The 10,902-nt window shown below is 40.8% G+C and overlaps 2 protein-coding genes across 3 annotated transcripts; one reads left to right on the top strand and one right to left on the bottom strand.

Annotated features, from left to right (window-relative positions):
- Positions 1–490: 490 nt before the first annotated feature.
- LOC130219246 (cytochrome P450 2F2) lies at positions 491–10,742 on the bottom strand. Its single transcript, XM_056451568.1, has 9 exons — positions 10,536–10,742; positions 10,209–10,371; positions 9,877–10,029; positions 9,635–9,795; positions 7,897–8,070; positions 7,269–7,407; positions 1,145–1,332; positions 933–1,074; positions 491–833 (listed from the first exon to the last, which is right to left on the bottom strand). Exons 1-9 carry the CDS (start codon positions 10,695–10,697, stop codon positions 640–642), a joined length of 1,476 nt encoding a protein of 491 aa, XP_056307543.1. The 5' UTR covers positions 10,698–10,742; the 3' UTR covers positions 491–639.
- Positions 2,162–6,833, top strand: LOC130219247 (uncharacterized). 2 transcript variants are annotated; one of them, XM_056451570.1, is made up of 2 exons: positions 2,162–3,350; positions 6,543–6,833. In XM_056451570.1, exon 1 carries the CDS (start codon positions 2,451–2,453, stop codon positions 3,345–3,347), a length of 897 nt encoding a protein of 298 aa, XP_056307545.1. In that variant the 5' UTR covers positions 2,162–2,450; the 3' UTR covers positions 3,348–3,350; positions 6,543–6,833. The 2 variants fall into 2 exon arrangements, with proteins under 2 accessions (XP_056307545.1, XP_056307544.1); XM_056451569.1 differs by having other exon boundaries at positions 6,535–6,833.
- Positions 10,743–10,902: the final 160 nt, after the last annotated feature.

Raw genomic sequence — 10,902 nt, 5'->3', positions numbered from 1 at the left:
GTGAATCATCTCAGGCTGGTTTCTTGAATGAGACAATGAGTTCACTGTACTCAAATGGCCTCCACAGTTACCAGAACTCAATCCAATAGAGCACCTTTGGGATGTGGTGGAACTGGAGATTCGCATAATGGATGTGCAGCTGACAAATCTTCAGCAATTGTGTGATGCTATCATGTCAATATGGACCAGAATATTTGAGGAATATTTCTAGAACCTTGTTGAATCTATGCCATGAAGGATTAAGGCAGTTTTGAAGGCAAAAGGGGGTCCAACCAGGTACTAATAAGGCGTACCTAATAAAGTGTCCGGTGAGTGTATATCAAAAAGGTACCACCGGTAATAAAAATATGATTTCTTCCAGCAATGAAAGTGCTAGAAGTGTTTTCAAATAATCATATTAGAATGATTTCTGCTGGATCATGTAGCACTGAAGACTTTATTTCCAGTTTTATTCAGTTTTGATAGCACAACAAAGCCACACTGGTATGCATTCACACTTGTCAGCTAAGCTTTTATTCAAGGCCTGTCTTCATGATGCATTACAATTCTTTTTTATAATGTTTTCGACCAGTCATGATGCATACTGTTTTTAAAATATTGACATCATAGCATTTTTGCAACAAAAATTTTACATACAAATCATATTCTGACAGTCTCTCTGCGCTTAATGTGCATTCTGTAGGGCTGGGGCGTGAGGGTGACCCCGTAAACAGGGGTATAATCTGGTTCCCCGGCATCATTCGGCCACAGAAACTGGAAACGGCGCAACAGAGTGACCATGACAAGGAAGAGCTCCATACGTGCAAGACCCTCACCAAGACACACACGTGGACCTGTTCACCGAATACGATTGTACACAATTAACAAAAGACACTTAAATGGACTACATTAAAGGACTACATCTGCATCTCTTTCTGATTCTGAACAGTTACCTGCTGAAAAAGGCACAAAGGCTTCAGGCTTCTCAAACTGGCCCTGCTCATTCAGGAAGTTTGCTGGGTTGAACTCATGAGGGAACTTCCACTGACCTTCTTCTTTTAGTACAGAACCGAGGTTAGGAATCACAAAAGTTCCCTTGAGGAAAAAGTTTCAAAATTAGGATTTTAAACAGACTAAACTCTTCTTATATAGAAGGTTTCCTCACCTTTGGGATGCTGTAGCCCATTAGCTCTGTGTCTTTTGTGGTGCAGTGAAACACACTTAGTGGTACAGTGTTAGCGACACGCTGAACCTCATGAATCACAGCCTGTGTGTACGGCATATTGTGTCTGTCTTCATAAGATGCCTGATCTTTACCCTCCAGAACATCATCAATCTCTTGCTGGCATTTTGCTGTTAAAATGAAAAATGTATAAGCTAACGCTGTCAATTTCACTTTCTTTTAATTTGTACTTTCTTGGTTTGCCTTTATACTTTCTTCCTCTGGTTGTGTATTGGTTGGTTGATTACATCCACCTTTGTCTTGTTTAGTTACTCAACATTTTGTGGTTATATGCACTACGTTCATATAGCACACTTTTCCAGTAAACCAGAGTTACTGTAATGGTTTTCGTGGAGTCCCCATTGGTAAAAGTTGTAAAAAAATATGCTTCTTAGATTTGTTCAAGGATTCCCTTTGTCAGCCAGCAATGTTTTGTTGCATTATTTTGGTTCTGCTTCAATGAGGGTCCAACAGCATGACATCAATGCAAAAATAATACTATAACGATAGTCTAACCTGTATGAACTGAGGACATATAAGCAAGATGACATGTAACTAAACCAGACACAGGTGAACATAATCAATGAACCAATGACTAACCATAGAAACAACCTCAAAATTGGAACAATGGAATCAGGAACTTCTATTATTTATTCAATCATTTTCCTTCGGCTTAGTACCTTATTTATCAGGGGTCACCACAGCGGAATGAATCGCCAACTATTCCAGCATGTTTTACGCAGCGGACGCCCTTCCAGCCGCAACCCAGTACTGGGAAACACCCATACACTCTATCACACACATACACTCATACACTACGGCCAATTTAGTTCATTCAATTCACCTAAAGCACGTCTTTGAACTGTAGGGGAAACTGGAGTACCCGGAAGAAACCCATGCAAACATGAGGAGAACATGCAAACTCCACACAGAAATGTCAACTGACCCAGCTGGCACTGCTTCGCTGCGTTTGTTTGGAGTTCGCTGCGTTTGTTTGGAGTTTAGATTCGCAATTTACATTTTTATCTTAAAATACCTCCTCATTCACTAAATATTTATCTCTCCTACTTGGGGTGAACAATCCCCTAACACACTCATACAAACAAATCTACTTTTAAACGTTCTGTCTCTCGAGCATCCGCTTGGTGTTTGTAGCTTTAGCCTGCTAGCACCGCTGGTCAGCTAAAGCTACCAACCCCTTTCACTCATTTATTTTCTCACTTTCTGGCTTTGCTCTTCACCTTGTACAATGTCGCTTGCGTGTCTGTCCTTGAGTGCAGGAGAGGCATCGATGGAGGCGCTGGAGCTGGAGCTGGAAGCGGTGGAGTCCCAGATTCGCTCGCTGGAGACGAAGCGAGAGGGCATCAGGGCTCTGCTCTTAACCCGTACTCGCTCGTCTGAGGTAAGTGTCCGATACAACGACAATCTCCCAGTTTCTTCAACCCCGCGTGTTTCTCTGTCCAGGCCCAGCGCACCGAGGACGCGGTGCACCCAGGCGTCGTTCACGCCGACTCCCGGCTACCACGGCCCCTGGGTGCAACCGCGTAAGGTGCTTGCCAGGTCCCGGGGCAGAACGTCTCCTCCTCCGGTGTTCGAGATCCCCACGGAGAACCGCTTCGCCCCTCTCCGCGAGACGGGTCGCGATGTTGCCATCATTGGCGACTCAATCGTCCGCCACGTCCGCTCCACTTCCTCCAAAGGTAACAAAGTACGCACTTTCTGCTTCCCTGGTGCCCGAGTTAAGAATATTTCTGCACAGATACCTACTATCCTGAGCGCTGCCGAGAGCCTCGGTGCCGCCGTCCTCCACGTGGGGACGAACGACACCGGGCTCCGGCAGACGGAGATCCTGAAGAAGGACTTCAGGAGCCTGATCGAGACGGTTCGACGCACTTCGCCCGCCACGCAGATCATCGTTTCTGGACCGCTTCCTACCTACCGCCGAGGAAATGAAAGGTTCAGTAGACTTTTTGCTCTGAATGAATGGCTATTAACATGGTGTGAAGAACAGAAATTGCTCTTTGCCAATAACTGGAATCTTTTCTGGGAGCGTCCTAGGCTTTTCCGCGCTGATGGGCTGCACCCCAGTCGAGCTGGAGCTGAACTCCTGTCGGACAACATCACCAGAATACTTCGCTCTATCTGACTAGTAAGTAAAAATTCACAAAACTCACAATTTAGCCACACAGACGCCTATTCGTCCCACATAAATAACAGTAATGCATACCTAACTAACCACATAGAGACTGTGTCTGTTCCTCGTATTATTAGATCAAGAAACAAACGTACTGTGTGCTCCAAAAATAATCTATTAAGAATTAAACCAGAAAAAACACGAAAAAGTGAAAATACAAATTTCATGAAGCTTGGTCTCCTAAACATCAGGTCACTAGCACCTAAAGCACTTATCATAAATGAAATAATAACAGATAACAATCTTAATGCACTCTGTCTTACTGAAACCTGGCTGAAACAAAATGACTATATTAGTTTAAATGAAGCAGCTCCTCCAGGATTCTTATATAAGCATGAGGCTCGTCAAACTGGTCGTGGTGGTGGAGTTGCGTCAATCTTTAGTGATATTCTTAATGTTAATCAGAGAAACGGACTTATGTTTAGCTTCTTTGAAGTACTAGCGCTTAATGTTGTCCTTCCAAACACTATGCAAAAACCTATGTTATCTCTCGCTCTAATCACCATATATAGACCTCCAGGACCCTATGTCAATTTTCTAAAAGAGTTTTCTGATTTTATCTCTGACTTACTAGTTAAAACTGATAAAATACTAATTGTAGGAGACTTTAACATCCACATAGATGACGCTAACGACACGTTAGGGCTCGCGTTTACGGACTTGCTGGTCTCACTAGGAATAAAGCAAAATGTTATTGGTCCAACTCATCGCCTAAAGCATACACTAGATCTAATTCTGTCTTATGGAATTGAGGTCACTGATGTAGACATTATACCACAAAGTGATGATATTACAGACCACTACCTCTTACTATGTAAGCTGTGTTTACCTGAAATTAGCAGATCCGCTCCGATATATCGTCCTAGTAGAACTATTGTTCCGTCCACTAAAGATGAATTTATAAATAACTTACCTGATCTTTCTCTACTTCGAAATGCACCCGCAAACGCAAATGACCTTGATGTAGTAACCAGCAGTATGGATGCCATCTTTACTAGCACTTTAAATACTGTGGCACCCATCAAACTAAAAAAGACTAGAGAGAATAAAACTACACCGTGGTATAATAGTCATACCCGCGCTCTCAAAACAGCAACCCGTGCCCTGGAACGTAAATGGAAAAAAACTAATTTAGAAGTCTTTAGAATTGCATACAAAGACAGTATGTCCAGCTATAGGAGGGCTTTAAAATCTGCCAGGGCTGAGCACCTCCGCAAACTGATAGAAAATAATCAAAACAATCCTAGATTCTTATTTAACACCATCGCTAAATTAACAAATAATCGGTCATCTTTGGAACAAAACGTTCCACCGCAAATTAGTAGTGATGACTTCATGAATTTTTTCAGTGATAAAATAGAAGGCTTTAGACAGAAAATAGGAGATATTAAACTTTCTGCACCGCCTTATACTTCAGATCCAGTAAACACGCCTCTGAATCTAAATAACCTACAGTGCTTTAAAATCATAGAACAGGAAGAGCTAGACAAAATTATAAATAGCTCTAAATCAGCTACGTGTATATTGGACCCAATTCCAACAAAGTTACTGAAAGAATTGCTACCTGTTATAGGAGAACCTCTTCTTAACATTATCAACTCTTCTTTATCTTTAGGCCATGTTCCAAATCCTTACAAGTTAGCTGTTATTAAACCTATTATTAAGAAACCACAACTGGAACCCAGCAACTTAGCTAATTATAGGCCTATTTCAAACCTTCCATTTATATCTAAAATACTAGAAAAAGTTGTTTCTGCTCAATTATGCTCCTTTCTGCAGACCAACAATGTTTTTGAAGTGTTTCAGTCAGGTTTCAGAGCTCATCACAGTACAGAAACTGCATTAGTGAAAATAACCAACGATTTACTCCTAGCTGCTGACCAAGGGTGCATCTCGCTATTAGTTCTACTCGATCTTAGTGCGGCATTTGACACCATTGACCATGGTATCCTTATTAATCGCTTAAAGTCTACAGGTGTCCAAGGACAGGCCCTACAATGGCTTAAGTCATACTTATCTGACCGTTACCAGTTTGTAAATATAAATGGACAGCCTTCACAAATCAGCCCAGTAAAATACGGGGTGCCTCAAGGATCAGTTTTAGGCCCTTTACTGTTTACAATATACATGCTACCCCTGGGAGACATTATTAGAAGACATGGGATCAGCTTTCACTGCTATGCAGATGATACTCAATTATATATTTCAACTAAACCTGACGAGACGTCTAATCTGTCCAAGCTAACTGAGTGTATTAAAGATGTTAAAGACTGGATGACCAACAATTATCTTCTCTTAAACTCAGACAAAACAGAATTATTACTTATTGGGCCTAAATCCTGTACACAGCAGATCTCACAACTCGATCTACAATTAGAGGGATACAAAGTTAGCATTAGTTCTACTATAAAAGATCTGGGTGTCATATTAGACAGCAATTTAACTTTTAAAAATCATATTTCCCATGTCACAAAAACTGCTTTCTTTCATCTGAGAAATATAGCTAAGTTACGAAGTATGCTATCCATCTCAGATGCAGAAAAGCTAGTCCATGCTTTTATGACTTCTAGGCTGGACTACTGTAATGCTCTGTTTGCTGGCTGCCCAGCATCCTCTATTAACAAACTTCAATTAGTACAAAATGCAGCTGCCAGAGTTCTAACCAGGTCTAGAAAATTTGATCACATCACCCCAATTTTATCCTCCTTACACTGGCTGCCTGTTAAGTTTCGTATTGAATTTAAAATATTGCTTCTTACATATAAAGCTCTAAATAATCTAGCTCCTGCTTATCTAACCAATCTTCTGTCTCGCTACAATCCAACTCGCTCTTTAAGATCTCAAAACTCAGGACTTCTGGTAGTACCTAGAATAGCAAAGTCGAGTAAAGGAGGTCGAGCCTTCTCATTTATAGCTCCTAAACTCTGGAATAGCCTTCCTGATAACGTCCGAGGCTCAGACACACTCTCCCAATTCAAAACTAGATTAAAGACCTATCTGTTCAGTAAAGCATACACTTAGTGCACCACTTAGGGGGCTTCCACACAGGTTATGCATCTTGCTGATATACACTGTGAACATCAGCTACGCTAATTATTTTCTTTATTCTCCATTTCCACCTGGGGATACTCTTCCCGAGGCCCTCAGACTATGCAGAGTCACTGATTCGATCCAAGACCAACGACGAGATGATCCCAAGGTTTCCATATCCTGGACCAGGCCGAATCCTGAGCAGCTACTGCGATGGTCATGGAAGAGTGGAGAACATGAGACTGTTTCCTATGACGCTCCAGAGACAGACGAGTCTTCGCTGAGGCCAGCTTCCAGCCTCCGCCACTGAGACTGCAGCTCTGCACAAGACGTTTGGCCAGCGGAGAAATTAAAATGGTCGTGCCCAACTGAGCCTGGTTTCTCTCAAGGTTTTTTTTTTCTTCACTTCCACCTTTAGTGAAGTTTTTTTTCCCTCTCCGCTGTCGCCACTGGCTTGCATGGTTCAGGATCTGTAGAGCTGCGCATCGTTGGATTTGCTCTTCAATATTTGGACTCTCAGTAGTGATTATTAAACCACACTGAACTGAGCTAAACTGAACTGAACTTAAACACTACAAACTGAACTACACTGTTCCTATTTACTGTGACCTTTTATGTGAAGCTGCTTTGACACAATCTACATTGTATAAGCGCTATACAAATAAAGGTGAATTGAATTGAATTGAATTGAACCAGCAACCTTCTTGCTGTAAGGTGACAGTGCTAAACACTGAGCCACCGTCTGCACAAACTTCTACTAGTACAACCTAAAAGTCCAACAAACAAAAACCAAACTTGACAAAGCAATGATCAAATTGATTAAAATACAGTCGAAACACAGACCTTGAACTTCTGGGTGGGTCATGAGGTAGAGAAATCCTGTGAGGAGGGTGTTGGATGTTGTGTCAGTCCCTGCAAAGTGCAAATCCAGAACGTACAGGATAAGTTGAGCTTCAGAAAAGGAGGAGCCATCATTTCCTCTCTGGTGAAGTTAAAATAACCGAAGATTAGATTTTCATTCAGTTAATAAAATACCGGGGACACATTGACATTCAAATTCTGACCAATACTGATAAAGCAATAAAAAATGGTGATAACAGACTGATAAACAGATAATAATGTGTATTGACCATATCGGGGGTAAAGGAAAAATCCGGATCACACATTATTTTGATGGTCCGTTTGTTAAATTTAAGTTACATTGCATCTACATGCCAACTAATTCTCATTAGATTATAAGTAGACTGTCAGGTTGGGTTTAGAGTTGAGGTTAGGCTTAGGGTTAGTGTAAGTTGACATGTACTTGCAAAGTTTTGTATAGTCAGATTAATGTCTGTTGAAGGAACAGTATCAACAGATATTAAGCAGACAGTCTACTGATACTCAAAATCCGTAATATCTGTAAAAAAAAAAACATTGTTCCAATATATTGTGCTTTTACAAAACAATACAATAACAGATGTCTACTCACCTTATCCAGCTCATCCAAATAGCAGTCAATGAAGTCTCTGGGCTCTCCTGGAACCCATGTTTTTTTGTGCTCCTTGACCAGTTGTGTAGACAGCTCTCTGGCTTTGCTGGCATTTGCAAAAGCCTTCCTAAAGGGCAGGGGCAGATATCTACACATAGGAAATGTATCATATATCTGCAATAAAACAGAGACAGTTCATTATGAGAGGTCTGAATTTGTGTAAAAAATTATGACCATCTTCCTAATAAACTGCTGGTTCTTCACATGCTGTCAAAACAGTTAGCTATCAGTCAATGTATTTAAGTCTACAAGACCCCTGAAGTTCTCCTGAGGGATCTAGCTTTAAGACATTAACAGCAGATAGGTCTTGTAAGACAGTCTTGTAGGTTGCAAGACTGAGCTGTAATGGATTGAACATATGAATCAGATCCCAACAATGCTCGGTTGCATTGAGATCTGCGGAATTTGTAGGTCAGGGCAACACCTTCAATTCTTCATCATGTTCTTCAAACCATTTCTGAACAGTGTGTGCATTTCCAGCCTGATGTCTCAAAAAAGCGTAACTATTTTACGTTTTGTCAGTTTAGTGGCTAATTTAGTTCTTATGAAAATGTACGATTTTAAGAAGGAGGCGTGGCATCCAACCCAACCCAACCCCACCCCTAAACCCAACCGTAGGGTGATGAGTAAATCTTACTAAATTGTACGAATTAGATCATACGAACTCATACGAATTAGCCACTAAATCAAAAAGTTACGAATTGCTGTGAGATTGTGTTGGCATTGCCCATCTAAAGAGGCCCCTTCCACCAGGGAACCCTAGTGTCTTGAGATAGTGTGCCTAGTCTGCAAAGCCAGATCCAGGGTTCCCCATCAGAGCTTTGACCAGAGGATGACATTTTAGCATCCTTGTGCCATATCTTCCGTGGGTAAATGCTGCATACATACACAATCGTCCATTAGACTCATGTGATGAGGGGCTTTTTTTCCTCTCCTACAAGGTCCAGTTGAAATTCCCATAAACATGATTGCAAAATTGTGTGACCTTTGCCATAGTATAACTTCTAGTTCATGTTAAATGAAATGGTATAAAGAACATGATGAAGAATTGAAGGGGTTGCCCTGACCTACAAATTCCACAGATCTCAATTCAACTGAACATTGTTTGGATCTGATTTATCTGTTCAATCAATTGCAGCTCAGTCTTGCATCCTACAGGACTTGAATGATCTGTTGTTAACGTCTTGGTGCCAGATCCCTCAAGACACCTTCAGGGCTCTTGCAAACTCAATAACATCTTCTCGTCGAGTTGTGGTTTGCCCATTCTTGACCAATATTGTGAATTTTCACCACTACAGACTGGGGGCAAATTACAAGCTTTGGCATTTTGACATACTCTGATCCAGTCTCTTGCCTTAACATTTTGGTCTTACTTTGATTTCTCTCCTGTATCATACATGTCAATTACAAGAGCTGATCGCATTTTTCTGGACTTTGAATGAGTCGGGACCATTGGTGTCTGTAGAGGATCTGGGAGCTCTTGGATTTACGGACTCAATGGTTTGGAACAACATGAAGGTCAGTAATTAATAATCTTTTTTGGGGGGTGGGGGTGGGAGCAACACCATTGCATGTAAATAATGTTTTGATTAATCTGTGTAGTCCCTAAACATCTCTAAATATTCTTTTTTATTTGTGTAGTTGATTACATTAAACGATTAACTGAAAATCATCTCACCATGGCCCATGGTCCATTAGCAATCTTTGCATTCTCTGTGTAGAGGTGAATGAAAAGCTTGAGAAATTCATCATCGTAATCATAACGGGACCCAAACAGAACAATGCAGATAATATTTGATGCAGCATTGTGGAACATGGTTTGAGGGTCAAAAGAGGTTCCTGCAGAGACACAGTTTACATTGTCCTTAAAGTAATGTCAAGTTCTTGTTTTAAAATACAAAAAAGTAACAAAATTATTACCAACTCTCTTTTCCAATTTATCAATAATGTGTGAAACCTCTGCCAGAATTCTCTCTTCCATGGATTGCTTCCCAAGGCCAAAGTTCCTTAGGGTCATCAGAGCAAAGCGTCTGTGTTCTTTCCAATTAGGTCCATAGTCAGACAGAATGACACCTGTGATAATATATAAGTCATTTATGGATCTGAATGGTACTAAGCTGTAATGTTAGATAAGACTCAAATTGCTCTTTGAGCTCTATGTAAAGAAGACACCAGCAACCTCAAAAGGATATTGATTAACTAGAGCCTGTGTAGAGGTATAAGAGTAAAGGTTCATTTTTAAATAGACTCACCACCTCCTTTTGTAATACGGTTGACCATGAGGTCCTGTGGGCGTCCTGCAAAGTCCACAGCCTTAGTAACTAGAGCTTCCTTCAAAGCCTCAAAACCATTCAGAACCACCCATGGTTTTGATCCAAAGTACAGACTGTAAATATTTCCATAGCGATCTGCGAGCTAAAAAGTTTAGCGTTAAGACATCAGTCAGGCTGAAATGTAATAATATTATAAAACTGTCAGCTCTTGAAAGCAATGTTAGAATGTTATGCAGCTATTTTAAAATATTTTTATTTTCAGATTTAAAACTAACGATAGGCTAAATGAAGAATGTAGTACGGTACCCTCTCAAAGTCTTTCAAAGGATTGTTGATGTTGAGCTCCAATAAATTCCCAAATAATGGCAGAGGACGAGGTCCTGGAGGAAACTTCTTAGGCCTTTGGATCTGAATGAAGAGAAAGAGGAGGAAGATGCATATCCACACCAGTATCCAAAAGCCCAGCATGCTGACTGCTGTCCAGCTGTTAACTGTTCTTGCTTTACATACACTCAGATACTAAAGCACCAATCCCTCCCACTAAATTGCTGCACACTCTGATGGCGCACCTTGCCAGACAGCTCAAAATAAATATATTAAGTAATGACCAATCCTACACAGTTACATTTGGTTACACTATATTTTAAGGTGTTCTTGTTACAGTGTAGTTATG

This window comes from Danio aesculapii, chromosome 25, assembly GCF_903798145.1.
Source record: "Danio aesculapii chromosome 25, fDanAes4.1, whole genome shotgun sequence".
Classification (NCBI taxonomy): domain Eukaryota; kingdom Metazoa; phylum Chordata; class Actinopteri; order Cypriniformes; family Danionidae; genus Danio; species Danio aesculapii.
This window is presented reverse-complemented; position numbering and strand designations above follow the sequence as displayed.

Excerpts from the sequence above, each read along its gene's own strand:
- LOC130219247 (XM_056451570.1), top strand. The coding sequence starts at position 2,451 with ATGTCGCTTGCGTGTCTGTCCTTGAGTGCAGGAGAGGCATCGATGGAG.
- LOC130219246 (XM_056451568.1), bottom strand. The coding sequence starts at position 10,697 with ATGCTGGGCTTTTGGATACTGGTGTGGATATGCATCTTCCTCCTCTTT. Across the intron at positions 9,796-9,876 it reads TAAATTGGAAAAGAGAGTTG|GAACCTCTTTTGACCCTCAA; the intron begins GTAATAATTTTG and ends GTGTCTCTGCAG. Across the intron at positions 834-932 it reads CTTTGTGCCTTTTTCAGCAG|GTCCACGTGTGTGTCTTGGT; the intron begins GTAACTGTTCAG and ends TTCGGTGAACAG.